We start from the raw sequence: 15,704 nt of genomic DNA, 5'->3' as shown, positions 1-15,704 counted from the left end.
TATATAATACAACTACAATTTTCGTTGCATCTTAATCCAATTATTATAGTTTTTATTTTATTATTATTCCAATAGCCCGCGCGGCCGCTTGTCTCATTTATATTAAATGGTTGCCGAAATTACAGCTGTAGCCCCCCGAATGTCCCATCCCATCCTTCTTAAATGGGAGATGGTAGGCCCCACCCCCACACACACTCTGGTACAGAACAAAAGTACCGTACTCTTGAAATCCCCAAAAACCCCAAACCGACACCGGGCCTTCTCAATCGCCTCTATAAATACGGGCTCAGAGACCTTCCACAAGAACAATTCCCAGCTCCCCTCCCCTCTCTCTCTATCTATCTCTCTTCCCATCCTCACCCCATCCGCCGTCGTCACTCAGTGGCTCGCAGAGCTCTCGGCTTTTCTCTAGGGCTCTCTCCTCTTTGTATGGCAGTTCGCTTACTCAACTATGAGGTAGCTGACCTCTGTCTCGGCAAGCCGCCGCTGAGGTCTCTCTCCGCCTCCGCCTCCCTCGCCTCCGCCTTGTCCGCCCTCAAATCCTCCGACGACGGCTGCATCAGCGTCTGGTCCTGTCTCCACTCCGCCGGAGAGTGCCGTTGCATCGGCAAGGTTTCCATGGTCGACGTTATCTGCTTCCTCTCCAAGGACGACAACCTCTCCTCTCCCTCCACCGCTCTCAAGTCCCCTGTTTCTGCGCTGCTGCCCAAACTTCCCGGCCTGGTCTGCCACGTCGAACCATCCTCCAGGTTTGTCTTCAATCTTTGCGAATCCAGTTGCTTTGTTCAATCAATTCTAAACGCGTTCATTCGGCGGTTTCCAGATTGTTTAATTAATGAATGTTAATTTGCTTCTCTTTCTAACTCATTCGCCTATAAACCTGTCGCCTTTTGAACCAGCGTAAATGTGGAGAATTAGGAGATTCATCAAACCCCCTAGATCTGGAAATCTTCGGCTTCAATATTAATTCACAATTAATGTTTGGCTGTTCCACACCACACCGCTAGTTCATTAGCGACGTCGTCTTCAATATAATATTTGTTCCCGTAAACACACAATTCTCTTCTCCTCCAATAACCACTTTTTGAGCAAGGATGAGATAACGGTGTTAGGAGTAATATCAAAGTCAATTTAGGAGCATTTTGAGATTGATTTGAATCGGGTTGAGATATGGAATGTTTTGACTCGACATGAATGCTAAGAGTTAAAAGTATGGATTTTCACCATGTATTCTGCTCTCTGCGCTGTCTGTTTCTTTTCTTTAGTTTTGTCTAGTTCTTGATTAGTGGAAATTCTGGACTCCCAACATTCTCGGCCTGGAACTGGATATAACAAGAATTATAGATCCAAGCAAGAAAGGTGACAGGAAATAAGAGATAATTAAAGCTTTACCTGCTCCGTTGTTGTTGTTTTGCAGTTTATTGGAAGCCATTGATCTTATCCTTGGAGGCGCTCAGAATCTTGTGGTACCAATAAAGACAAACTCAAGAAGAAAACAACAAAAATCTTCAAATTCTTCCACATCTCACAATGGTCGAGAATTCTGTTGGTTAACACAAGAAGACGTGATCCGATTCCTTCTGAGCTCAATCGGCCTATTCTCGCCCATCCCCTCCATGTCCATTAACGCCCTCGGCCTAATCACCACCGAGTTCTTGTCAGTTGAGTATCACTCACCGGCCTCCTCAGCCGTCGCCGCCATCTCCCAGTCCCTGACGGGGCAAACTTCAGTGGCGGTGGTCGACGATTACGGGATTCTGATCGGGGAGATATCGCCGTTCACCCTCGCGTGCTGCGACGAGACGGTGGCAGCTGCCATTAGGACCCTCTCGGCCGGCGACCTAATGGCCTACATTGACTGCGGGGGGCCGCCGGAGGATCTTGTCCGGGTGGTGGAGGCCCGGTTGAAGGAGAAAAACTTGGAAGGTGTATTGGACGAATTTACCATCTGCTCGTCTGGAACTCCGTCCAATTCTTCATCTTCATCGTCGGACGATGACTCGTCATCGGTTAATACGCCATTAAGAAGATCGGGGAGGTACAACCGGTCGGGCAGCTATTCGGCGAGGATGGTGAGGAGAGCAGAGGCGATAGTTTGCCATTCAGGGAGTTCTTTGGTGGCCGTGATGATTCAAGCGATTGCTCACCGGGTGAATTACGTTTGGGTCATTGAAGAGGATTGTAGCTTGGCTGGAATCGTTACATTTTCTAACATGTTGAAAGTGTTTCGCCAACATTTACATTCCTTGGCCTGAAAACACCATAGTCGTCCGGTCTGATCCAATCCGGTCCACTCTGTTCGAGTAGGTAGGGAAGGAAGATTAGAAGACTGGAGGGGAAGAAGAAAAAGTGGGGAGGGGAGGGTGTTGTGGATACTGCCAGCAGCAGCTGCTTTGCTGCTTTTTTCTGTTTGGTCTTTCGTTTTGGTGTGAGTTTGGATCCTGAGGCTTTACTGCTGATTCGGCTCTTTTGGCTGTTTAATATGTGTAACCTTTAAAGGTTTCTTCATTCAATAAGAGCAAAGCGATGAATCACATCATCCTCTTCTCTTTTTCTTTACTTTCAACTTTTATGTTTGTGCTTTTTAAGATTTGAGATAATGTGGTTTATCGGTGCTGGCTGGCTGGTCCATTTCTTTCCCTTCTTTGTCCGATCAAACTTGCAAAAGCATAATGATGAAACAACCCCACCCATTAGCCATTATTATTAGTACCAGTATCTCCCAGAAGTTGCCAGTTTTACCTCTTTAAGTGCAAGCAAGTTGTTTTCCAGCTCTCTCTCTCTCTCTCTCTCTCTCTCTCTCTGTTGATGTAGGGGACGGGGGATGAATGGTACATGATCTCAATCAAAGTCCCACTACCCAGACCAGACCAATCAGGGTAGACTCCGGATGGTAGAGCTTCATCATTTGCTGAGGAAAAAGAAAAAGAAAACATTCACCACCAAATACTAAAACGTTTAAAGATTAATTAATTAACCCTTCATCGTCAGGCCAGCATTGAGAGAGAGTGGGGCTTTATCGTCGGTCCATTTAAAAGTGCGATCGAAGAAGATAAAGCAAATTGCCACTTGCTAGTTAACGTGTTGTGCTTGTGCTTTCACTTTTGGAATAGAAATTGGACATGATGTGGACACGAGGCTCTTTTTTTCCCCCTTCGGAAGGTGGATGTTGACTGCTCGCCCCCGCATACTGATTCATTTAAGGTATAATACATTATTATTATAGAGACTAAGAATAATAACAAGCACAGAGAATTGAATTCAGGGCCTCCCTCTTTGTGAGGGAAGGCTGTATTATGACTAGGTGAAGATTGTCAACTATGTATCCATCTCTATGCATGACAAGGTTAGGCAGATGGCAGGGCATCGCTTTTAAAGGACCAACAGAACAGCAGCAGCAAGCAGCATTTCTAGCTTTCAGTTCAGGAACGTGGCCATGGAAGCTGGTTCCTAACCTATACATTTCTGGACCATCATGGAAAACAACATGTTGTGTTGAAGAAAACGAAACTACTACAGAATGCACGTTCAACTCTGTAATGGTAATACAACAAAGGCTTCGACTGAAATTCAAAATCAAAATCTAGAAACAGAATTTTCTTATTATGACACTGGTGGTGTTAACAGATTAGAAAAATAATAATAATAATAATAATCATCATCAAACAGTGTCCACCTGCACTCCCCCTCGAGCTAGCTGGCAGGACATCCAAGTCAACCACTTTTTGTTACAAGCCCCGCATCACTCTCCATTTCCTGAATAAAAATTTCAGTTGGTTCGAGGCATCCCCTCAAAGTATCGTGCCCAAGTTGTGCTCTTTCATTATCTCCAAATCCAAAGATTCGCCCCTGGTTAGTGACTACAACAGTGTGGTAGAGGCCCGTGCTTACTTGTGAAATATGATGAGATTTTAAGCTTTCCAAGACTCGAGGCCTAGTGATTTTGTCAGATGCGCCCCTGTCGGGAAATCCAAGGCTACCAAAACCCATCCATCCAAAGCCATAAACAGAACCATCATCCACCAGCACAAAGGTTTTCCTCTTACTTGCACAAACCTACAAAAGGCATAAAAGCATAAATGTAAATGATGCCACGCAATCCCCAGAGAACAGATAATCCAATCCAAATGAATTTTGGGCCTCAAATAGAATAACTGATAAGACTTGTCATTTAGCAACATAATGCAATAACTACAACGGAAACCCATCATCCACAAGGAAAACAAAAGGATATCACCCACAATACGACAGTATGTTTGACATTTCGGCCGCCATTTAAAATTTTGGGGTTGTGAACGGAAGGCAGAGAGGCAAAACAAAAAATCACAAGACAAATACCATGGATGGACATGATTCTTGCTGGCCAAGAGTTCAACCACAACGGAAAACACTCCAATCCTTGTGAGAAGCTCAAATGAGGATGCGAACATTGACAATGCAACCTTTGCTACAAATTAACTAGAGGCCAATTTCAAACTATCCACGGCAAATATATGGGAAAGCATGAAATGTATTGAATAGGATGAGAGTAGGGATCACAGGCTGTATGGTAGTACTCCTATAAACTAATTTGAGAAAGAAGAATAAGTCTAGTTTTTCTACTAATATTTCTCTCTTTAAACTTTGGACCATACATCCATAGGCTCTACCACAGGCCAATGCCAACTAAATTGAAAATTCAACATAATTAGTAATTTTTCCTTGCAAGCCAGTCGATTGCATTATCTTGAAGAAGATTAAAACAAAAGGAATTCACACTTGTATCACACACACACACTAAAGCAGAGCTTATAAAAGAGGTGGAGGAGAATAAAAAAAAACCTTGATGGGAAACTCTTAGGCATCACACTATAATGACCTTACAAAAGATATGGTCAAGGACGCCAATGGTTAAAAAGCTAGAATCCATGTAGTCAATCTCACCTAGTGAAATTAAGGCTTGGTGTTGTATTTATATCAAGGTGGAAAAGGTAAATGCTATAGAGATCATGTCCTCTTAAATGGAGATGTAGAGAAATCTAGCTTTATCTCCTATGAATAGAATCTTCTTAGTAAGATATAAATAGGATTTAGATTGTCTGAAGTAATGAGTCAAACCTGCACAGCAACATGGCCCTTTAGACCATTCAAGAGTTCTGGAGTAGTCTTGTCAATCTCATCTCCATGGCCCAATGCACCACAGTAGCCTTTGCCCCAAGTATACACCTGAGTCATCAAGTAACGCATAACTATTGACAAAGTATACACTGTATGTCCATACCACATACATTAACAGGAAATGTCACATTCACTTTTAGTTGGAAGACTTACAAATCCACTAGAATCAAGTGCAACAACATGCTCATCGCCAGCAGAGACACGAATAATGTGGATACACTTTCTTCTAAATGAGTGGATTGCACGTGGCTGTAGCTCATTGTGTTGCTCTCCATGGCCAAGGCAGAAATTGGTACCAGACCCAAATGAGTGGACTGTCCCATCATTCATGACAGCCAAGGCATAACTTGGACCAGCAGCAATCTGAACTACAGATCCAATGCTCTCAAGAAATTCTACAATTGTGGGTGTCGGCCTATCAAGGGTGTCACCATGGCCAAGCTGTCCCTGTGCATTCATTCCACATGTGTAGACATGGCCTTGTCTTGTGAGGAACATGGTAAAATTAAGCCCTGCAGCAACCTGAAAACAGTTCCATGTTTTAAATTAAAGAAATGAAACTATTACAAGAGGACAAGTATATTTTTCTCATAATATACCAGAGAAAGAAAAAAAAAACAAAAAGGTGCCCTGGGAAAGAGGGGGGGGGAGGGGGAGAAATAAATAACAAAAGATAGGTTTTACTAAACAAAACCCATAGAGAGATAAAGGAAAAAGAAGACAAAATATACATTTTGCTTCAGTATTGGACGAATGGACATGTAACTGCTAAGTGGATTCAGATTTCAGGGTATTAAGTTGGAGAATATAAGTCCAATACCATGCAGTTCACAATATTTCTCACAAGAAAATATAGGAATTTTTCACTGTTACCACAGTTAGTAACATGATGCAAAAGTCAAATGAAGTCCACCTGTTGTTTTATCCTCTTGGTTCTCCCTTCTAAAGATCAAGCTCTGCAATTTGAGAACAACATGCATTACAATTGTGACATAGGGGCATCTTAACCCCACTACTGCTAAAACTACAACTACTTTTGACCAAAATCACCACCTTGAGAGGCCACCTCAAGGATACAAAACACTTGCACTCTAGGAATCATCAACTAGAGAAGAGATAACAAGAAAAACCTTGTATTTATAATACACAAAGATATTCTCAAAAGGTGTCGCTTATAACTAGCCCAAGGGGGTTCATATAGTGCTCCAAATGGAGTGTTGCTTTGTCTCAGTCCAATATGGAATTTAACTTAAATGTAGTACTCCAATGGGGAAAAGAAGACTATTATATTTCTTCAATGGGGGATTCTCTATGATTCATCATCGAGGAAGGAATGATTTCTTGATCATCACCTTGAGAGGCCACCTCAAGGATACAGCACAGTCGCACTCTAGGAATCCTTCTACAGCAAGATACCTAAAGCAAGCAAACAAGCACAAGAGGCTGCGAAGGTTTGAAAAGGGAGATTTAGCATGGAACTATTTGAGGAATGAACAGTTTCCTAAAGGTGCCCGTTCTAAACTTTCTCTGCTGGTAGATGGACCTTCTCGTGTCTTTGGAACATATCAACAATAATGCCTATAAAATTGCACTTCCTGGAGAATATGGTATTTCTGTTACTTCTAATGTTGCTGATCTCTATTCATATCATAAAGATGAAAAAGGAGAATTTGCTCAAGACTCAATGGCGAGTCTTCTCCAACCAAGAAAGAATGATGAAGAAAGTATAGAGAATCCCACATTGAAGAAATACAGTAGTGTTTTTTTTTCTATGAATACTATATTTAAGTTGAATTCTGCATTGGATGGAAAGAAAGCAACACTCCATTTGGAACACCACTTTGTGTTAGTAGTACACAACACCTTTTGAGAATATATTTGAGTATTATAAACACAAGATTTTCCTTGTTATCTCTTCTCTAGTTAAGGATTCCTAGAGCGCACATGTTTCGTTCCTTGGGGTGACCTCTCAAGGTGGTGATTCCACCAAAAGTAGTCATAGTGGGGTTGTTAACCCTGCTAAAATTGACACCCTTTTAAGACATCCCTGCATCAAATTAGATCCAAACATATCACTTGAGGGCAATCTCAAAGAAGCAAGTAGGGAATGCTCAGTTTCCTGTGTTCTCTCTATCCACCCAAACTAATTTTAGCTAATCATTATGCTAGGTCTTTTCCCAAATTGTGGCTGAGAGATTCTCACATCAACCATACTTCTTTGAACCCAATCTCAGACCCTAAGACTTGCAATCCCAACCAATTCCTAAAGCAAGAGCCTAGAGAAAACCTCTAGGTTGGAGTGGTAATCATGGGGAGCAAGAGCTTACTTTATGAACCTCATGCAAGACCCTATGGTTATGAACTTGGAAGATAAAATCGAGAATCTGCACAAATTCTCATTTTGCTCTTGTTGAATGGCACATAAATGGACCAGAGAGAGAAATCCATTAAAAGACAACTACTATCAAGACAAGGACACGTGATGCATTCAAAATGTCGTATAGAAACCCCAACAACTCTGCAACCCAAGCTTCTCAATCGTTGGTGACAATACCAATTGAGTTGGCAACACTAATAACATGCCAAGCCAAAGTTGAAGACTATTGTGTTCTACTGTTCTCCCAAGCATGTGCAATTTGTACATAAATGTAAGTTGGCATCCTAAAAGTTTCATGGACCTTCATCTCCAAGAAATACTCCCCCCCATCTTGAAACTTTAAACTTTCAATACTCCTGCTATATCTCTTCTAAAGGTTGCTTTTGCTCTCAGCCAGCCAAACCATAATGGTTCAGACACACACCGTGCTTACTGGAAGGATCTAACCAAAAAGCTTATTCAGCTCCATCCACCTACAATAATCAACATGCTTTAATAACAAGAGCAATATTAAATTCTATGTCTAACACGGACCACAAGATCAATCACCATATCTGAACTTTGAGGTTGAGTCACAATAATGCAACAGAACATGGCCAACTTAGGTAGCCGACAGCCAACGTAAAACTTAGTCGGATCCAAAACATGAACTCTAGACAAATTATGAAAAATCGTTTGGGCGTGGGCATAACCCTTCATAGCGAACCGCTATACTGCCCCCGTGTAGTGACAAGTGAGCTAGGGCCGCTGCATCGGCGCCCGGATGTAGTGATAAATGAGCAAGGGTTCCCGCATTTGCTTGGACGGATGTGGGTAAAGAAGCTAGTCCAAAATTAAAATCAAAATCAAAACCAAAATCAAAATCAAAACCAAAATCAAAATCAAATTCAAAGTCAAGGCCAAAAACAAAATCAAATCCAAAGTCAAGGCCAAAAACAAAATCATAGATTAAGGATTGGGTCATGGAACATAGAAACATTAACAAGCAAAGCTATGGAAGTGGTGGATGTGATGATTAGGAGAAAAATTAATATTATGTGCCTTCAAGAGACGAGATGGGTAGGGAAAAAGCAAAAACTTTATCAGAAGCTGGATATAAAATATGGTACACAGGAACTGATCGAGCGAAAAATGGAGTGGGGATTATTATGGATAAAAGCTTAATAGATGAGGTAGTGGATGTAAAGAGAATAGGGGATAGAATTATTATGATAAAGATTAGTCTAGGAAGAATGACTATGAATATCTTTAGTACATATGCACCACAAGCGGGGTTAGGTGATGAGATAAAAGCAAAATTCTGGGAGGACCTAGAGGGACTCATACAAATGATACCAAGAGGAGAGAAAGTGATTATAGGAGGTGACTTAAATGGGCACGTGGGTAGAGACGGAAACGGATATAGAGAGGTACATGGAGGGTATGGATTCAGGGAAATTAATAATGAGGGTAAATCTATCCTAGATTTTGCTATGGCATATGGGCTCATTATAACCAATACTAGGTTCAAAAAACGAGACGAACACTTAATCACATATAAAAATATCACCTCAAGCACCCAAATAGATTACTTCCTCATGAGACAAGAGGATCGGTTATGTTGTAGGAATTGTAAGGTGATACCGGGAGAGTGTTTGACTACTCAACATAGACTTCTAGTACTTGACGTCCAAGTAAGAAATTGGAAGAGAAAAAATCACATAAAACAAAATCTAAGAATCAGGTGGTGGAATTTAAAAGGGGAGAAATAACTAATCTTCAAAGAAAAATTAAGGGGTAGAAGAGAATGGAATGGAGAAAGACAAACAAACCAAATGTGGAAAGAAATGGCTAATGCTCTGAGAAGCACGGCAAAGGTAGTCCTTGGAGAGACAAATGGTAGAGCCCCTAACCTTAAGGAGTCTTGGTGGTGGAATAAAGAGGTACGATTGAAAATTAAAAATAAAAAAACTTGCTATAAGGCGGTATATCAATGCAACAATGAAGAAAATCAAAAAAATTATAAAGAAGCAAAAAAGGCAGCAAAAAGAGCTGTTAGTAAAGCAAGGTCAAAAGCATATGAGAATCTATATAAACGACTTGATACAAAAGATGGAGAAAGAGATATATATAAATTAGCTAAAGCAAGAGAAAGAAAAACACGGGATTTAAATCAAGTGAAATGCATAAAAGATGACAATCAAAATGTTTTAGTAAATGAGGGAGTGATTAAGGAGAGATGGAAGGAGTATTTCACAAAATTATTCAATGATGGTGGTGACACAAGAGTTAGGTTGGGACATCTTAGTAACTCCGAAGGGAATGTGAGCTATACATTCTATCGACGCATAAGTTCAAATGAAATAAGGCAAGCATTAAAAAAGATGAAAAATCATAGGTAGTGGGACCAGATAATATACCAATAGAAGCATGGAAATGCATGGGAGAAGAGGGCATCTCCTGGCTAACGCAACTATTTAACGCCATCCTTAAATCAAAAAAGATGCCAGATGAGTGGAGGAAGAGTACTTTGGTTCCTATATACAAGAACAAAGGAGATGTTCAAAACTGTGAAAATTATAGAGGAATTAAGTTAATGAGTCATACCATGAAACTCTGGGAGAGAGTAATAGAGCAGAGGCTCAGACAAGAAACAAAGGTGTCAGAAAATCAGTTTGGTTTCATGCCTGGTAAGTCAACAATGGAAGCTATATATTTACTGAGGCGTCTAATGGAAAGGTATCGAGATCATTAGAAGGACCTACATATGGTGTTTATAGATCTAGAAAAGGCCTATGATAGGGTCCCTAGAGAAGTATTATGGAGGGTTTTAGAGAAGAAAGGAGTCAAAATAGCCTATATACAAGCCCTTAAGGACATGTATCATGGCGTAGAGAAAAGGGTCAGAACATGCGAAGGGGATATTGAACCATTTACAACTACAATAGGACTGCATCAAGGTTCTACACTAAGCCCATACTTATTTGCCCTAGTAATGGATGAACTCACTAAAGATATTCAGAAAGATGTGCCATGGTGTATGCTATTTGCAGACGACATAGTGTTGGTGGATGAAACAAAAGAATGAGTGAACACTAAGCTTGAGTTGTGGAGAAACAATTTAGAATCTAAGGGATTTAAATTAAGTAGAAAGAAAACAGAATATATGGAATGCAAATTTAGTAAAAATGCAAGAGTGGATGATGTTATAATAAAATTAGAAGACCAAATCTTACAAAGAAAAGACCATTTTCGATATTTGGGATCAGTGATTCAAAAAGATGGAGAAATCCACGAGGATGTCGCACATAGAATTAAGGCAGGTTGGCTAAAATGGAGAAATGCATCGGGGGTGTTACGTGATGGTAAAATCCCATTAAAATTGAAAGGAAAATTCTATAGGACAGCTATAAGACCAGTCTTGTTGTATGGCTCAGAATGTTGGGCAGTCAAATACCAGCATGAGCAAAAGACGAGTGTAGCGGAGATGAGGATGTTAAGATGGATGTGCGGACATACAAAAAAGGATAAAATTAAAAATGAAGTTATTCGTAATAAGGTAGGAGTAGTGCCAATCAAGGAGAAGATGAGAGAGACTAGACTAAGATGGTTTGGTCGTGTGAGAAGGAGACTAAGAGACGCTCCTATGAGGAGAGTTGATGAAATGGAACAATTAGTCACAAAAAGAGGTAGAGGTAGACCCAAGAAGACTTTGGGAGAGACATTAAAATTTGATATGAAATATATGGATCTAAATGAGGATATGACAAAAGATAGAAATACATAGAAGTCTAGAATTCATGTAGCCGACCCCACATAGTGGGATAAAGGCTGGATATGTTGTTGTTGTTAACATGGCCAACTTACTTAACCCCCCATCCACATATCACATACCACATACCTCCGTTGAGATAAAGCTTCATTAGGCAAACTCTATTAAGGGCATGTGCAGAATTTATATTTTATCATTAATCAACCATCTAGAAGTAAACTTTATTCTCAACCATATTATAAGATAAAGCACTATCAGAAGCATAAGCTCAGGATCCAAAAAGAGTGACAAGAAACTCACTTGATAAGGGCAGGAAAGTCAAAGAAGATAAGAAGAAGAAATATGAGGGAGAGACATTAAAACCAGTAGAGAAAGAAAACAGAGGCGGAGAAGAACATAAAAGAAAGATAAACTGCAGAAAAGAATGAAAATATCTAAAACTAAAAGTTCTAAATAAATTAAAATTACAGGATAAGCAAAATGTCTGAATCTGACCACCTCTGTAGTGCTCATGAAAGTGGGGTGAGGAGAAAAGAAAGAGGGAGAAAGAATGAAAAGTCCTGCCAAGCATATGATCTAGCGTCTACTTTCTTGGAGAAGGGAAGATTGAAAATAGAAGAAATAACTGCAAATGTCACCGGCATTACCTTGTAAACAAAGTTCTCAGATTGCAAGACAACCTAGCCAAGGATGAAAACAACTGCTAAAATTGAGGACAACAACAGCTTTCCCCTAATAAGCTATAGTTAGGAAGTAAAGAATGGGAAGCTGTTGCTGAAGGCAATGTACCTCTTTGTTGAAGCTAAAGTAACTCAATATTCAATTACGCTCTGAAACACCATAGCAGGCAAATGAACAGAGACATAAGAACAAACATGAGTCACCAAACTATTAAACCTTGATTGCTACTTTAAGAACATCTTTTAGATAAAAGGAAATCACACAGGTGTCCAGAGACGATGGATTGTCAAAATCCTGTAGTTACCAAAAACAGGAAGCATGCAATTAACACAGTACTTTCTTTTCAACATAAAACATAGTGGCAAGTCTGAGCCAGGATTACCAGTTCGTTGAATTTTACCACTTTGCTATCTAAGGTAGAAATTTAAGCATTAGAAGATATAAATTCATACCTTAGAATCCTATGATATGACTCTGCTACTTGATATGATATGACTCTACTAATTTAAAATAAAACTGATAAAAAATAGTTCATTAATATATAGATAAAGGTAACCACACAACCATGCAGTCTACCTGCTTGCAAGCGATTCCATTTAATGCTTCCACAAGTCTGGGCCTGAATATTGGACGACCTGTATCTCTATGTCCACAACAAAATGATGAATTACCTCCACACGTAAAAACCTGCAACAGTAATAGGAAATTATGCCAAATAATCACCACAGCCACTTCGCTAAAATTTTCTTTTTAAGTACTTCTCTATTGATATGTTATGTTATGCAGCAAAGAGCTCTGAGAAAGGAGTATGCATCATATTATTTTCATGCATTCAGGCTGTCTGTATAGCTCAGATGATCTATTCACTGCAAATTATTTTGGAGAAGTCTATTTCTACTGTTCTGGATGGAAAAAGAAAATTGTTCTTGCTACATTAAACAAATCATGCAAAGCAAGGCAACTTCACAAATAGTTACACTTTCACTACTACTGTCAAAAGCAAGTTGCCCCAAAGGAGACCTACTACTCCTATACTATAAACTGTTCATGTGAAGATATCACAACCCTGTCTATGACTGTAGTAAATTTGCTTCTCTAATATTAACTTTGGAAACCAACAGATATTCATATGCTGAAAGGATTGTTCTTGGATATTAGCAAACAACACGTTCAGTTAGAATAACAAGAGATGGATAAAGTGTCCCAAACCTCTCCAGATTGCATGACAAAAGCAGCATGATTGTGGGAGGCCGAGACATGGGCCACATGTGCAGTAGATGGGAAACTAATCCTGGTAAATGCCACACATTGGGTTGTTTCAGGCCCATGACCAAGAACACCACACAAACTGGAACCACAAGAATACACTGATGACTTGTTGATGAGCAATGTGTGATACTTGCCCGTTCTAATCTGCATCTGTTGATAACATCTAACCATTAATAACAAGTAAATGATGAAGGGGAATCAACTAGCAGTTAATTACCAAAAACAAGTTGCACTCTAATGCATTTCAAGGAAATATCACCAGCAATTCTCCCTTTGCTAGTTTTACAAATTACAAAATATTAGTTATGGTTACATTTGGTGAAAACATCACCAGAACATGAATGCAACAATGTTTACAGGTCAGTTTCCACTGTCTCTAGAGACTTTATGATTACCAGAGCTGCAATTTGTTAAGTAAATACATATAGAATAACAGCACAGAGTATGCATAGTATATACATTACAGGAGAATGACAAACTCAGAAATCATGGAACCCCACTTCTAGAATTTTGATAATTTTTTTTTTTTTTCTTTTTTTTTTTTGGGGGGGGGGGGGTGTTAAGTAAGAATATATAAATATAAGCAGAATTGTCAAGAGGTGCAAACCCTGTACAGAATCTATCCATTGCATAATTTGAATTATTAAAACTAAACAATAGCATCAAAGAAACAGTACATTGCCTGCTGAGGTCTCAACAATGTTGGAGGACTGCTGCACCGATTGCAAGAACCTCAAAACCCGCTTCCAGTTGCCACTGCACCGATCATAAAGCTCCTTGCGAGCATTTGGACCCATAGACGCATATATTGGATGGAATTCACAACTCTGAAACGCGGCAAAGTCCACCAAAGATCGGAACTTTTGTGGGAACAAGCCGTGAGTTCCCCTAAAAGTCCGGGAAGTCAGCTCCAAAGACACCAGATCAACCGCGCTCAAACGACCTGAGCTCAGTATTTCAAGAATCAAATGCGAGGGCAAGTCCTCCATTGGAGCAGGCCTTAATCGATCTGACATTTGTGACCAAATTAAGGGAAAATCGCAAATGGGTGCTGTTTATTTCCTCCTCAGAATCCTCCTTGAAATAGTGTTTCAGAGAAAAGCGAACCTTACCGAGACAGTTCGATTCAATTGCCAAATGTCAAATTTTTAGGCGAAATCGGAGACAATTGACACAACAAATGAAAAAAGCATCTGAATACAGGAAATTACAAGAAATTGAATACAAGAAAGGGGGTCTAGCTGAAAAAATCACAGGCAATTGAAACAGTGTTTCGAAACAAAACATCAGAAGGGACAAATCACAGCTAAAAACTGCGTTAAGAAAAGGGAGTTTCAAACTAGCGCCTGCAAATCGAAGACCAATTCTTCTGTTGGCTACCCGGAGAGTATGATTCCCAAACCCAAATGACTTCAAAATCGGACACGATCGAACATTGGGAGCCACAGAAATGTGGGGTTTCGAGATCAGAATAGGGGAATATATTCTGCATAGCAAGAGAAAAGCATGTTGGTGGTGGAATCATACCCAAAAGAGGAGAGCGACTCGCGAAAGCTTTTCGGTGCCGGTTTCGCCGACAAAAACAAATGAAAATGCCAAACACCAGTGCGAGTAACTAAACTTGTAGAGTAATAATTGAGGAAAAGAAAGAAAAAGGATAGTGCTTGGTGACAAATTTTCCAACTTTGGGGGTGGGAATGGGAGAGAGAGAACAAAAGCAAAAGAGTAGGGCACCCAGCTTGCTTTATGGCGACATTTCCACACAGTCACCGTCTTTCTCTCTTCCCCTGCTTTCTCTATCTTTCTAGAAAGAAGAGAGAGAGAGCTGGCAGAGAGCACAAAAGAAGGAATCCTTCTGCTTGAGATTTCATTAAATTTCGGGAACTAACTAACTGGCCACTGCCAAGGCAAGGCTTAGGGTTCTTCGTGGTGGATGCGAAATGTCGTTTGTTCTTGGCCGTTGACCCGTACCTTCTGACGCTTGGAGTGCTACTGTCTTGCCACGTAAGCACCAATATAATATGTATATGTATTTGTAGACAAAATATAACATACCAAAACCTTTCGTCACAAAGATTTAGTAAGTTGGAACCATTTCTCTCCGCCTCTCCCTACCTATTTGATCAAACAAAATACCCTTTAAAAATATCTCAATTAACTGAATCTGAATTATAACATGTATGAGAATTCATCTCTCTCATTAGTTAAATGAATTATTTTATATTAAATTAAACCATCAATATTTAAATAAATTATGATATACATCAAAATTCATTTATCTCATTCACGTCAATATATTTTATGTGTTAAATTAAATCATTAACGTTTAAGTAAATTATGATATGCGCAGAAGAATTCATCTCTCCCATCCATATCCATAAATTTTACATGTTAAATTAAACCATCAATGCTAGAAATCAAACCATTTAAATGTTCTTGAATTAGACCAAATCTATATATTTTTTTATA

At 39.7% G+C, this 15,704-nt stretch overlaps 2 protein-coding genes across 3 annotated transcripts; one reads left to right on the top strand and one right to left on the bottom strand.

The window, feature by feature from the left end:
• Nucleotides 1-292: 292 nt before the first annotated feature.
• On the top strand, nucleotides 293-2,741 carry LOC127791356 (CBS domain-containing protein CBSX5-like). Its single transcript, XM_052321173.1, has 2 exons — nucleotides 293-749; nucleotides 1,418-2,741. The coding sequence occupies exons 1-2, from the start codon at nucleotides 430-432 to the stop codon at nucleotides 2,253-2,255; spliced, it is 1,158 nt and encodes a 385-aa protein (XP_052177133.1). The 5' UTR covers nucleotides 293-429; the 3' UTR covers nucleotides 2,256-2,741.
• Nucleotides 2,742-3,243: 502 nt separating this feature from the next.
• LOC127792190 (ultraviolet-B receptor UVR8) lies at nucleotides 3,244-15,182 on the bottom strand. Of its 2 annotated transcripts, none has more exons than XM_052322596.1 (6): nucleotides 13,913-15,182; nucleotides 13,176-13,379; nucleotides 12,543-12,653; nucleotides 5,311-5,679; nucleotides 5,098-5,205; nucleotides 3,244-4,056 (listed from the first exon to the last, which is right to left on the bottom strand). In XM_052322596.1, exons 1-6 carry the CDS (start codon nucleotides 14,249-14,251, stop codon nucleotides 3,715-3,717), a joined length of 1,473 nt encoding a protein of 490 aa, XP_052178556.1. In that variant the 5' UTR covers nucleotides 14,252-15,182; the 3' UTR covers nucleotides 3,244-3,714. The 2 variants fall into 2 exon arrangements, with proteins under 2 accessions (XP_052178556.1, XP_052178555.1); XM_052322595.1 differs by having other exon boundaries at nucleotides 3,248-4,056; nucleotides 13,176-13,385; nucleotides 13,913-15,181.
• Nucleotides 15,183-15,704: the final 522 nt, after the last annotated feature.

This window comes from Diospyros lotus, chromosome 15 (genome assembly GCF_014633365.1).
Source record: "Diospyros lotus cultivar Yz01 chromosome 15, ASM1463336v1, whole genome shotgun sequence".
In the NCBI taxonomy this organism is placed as follows: Eukaryota; Viridiplantae; Streptophyta; class Magnoliopsida; order Ericales; family Ebenaceae; genus Diospyros; species Diospyros lotus.
This window is presented reverse-complemented; position numbering and strand designations above follow the sequence as displayed.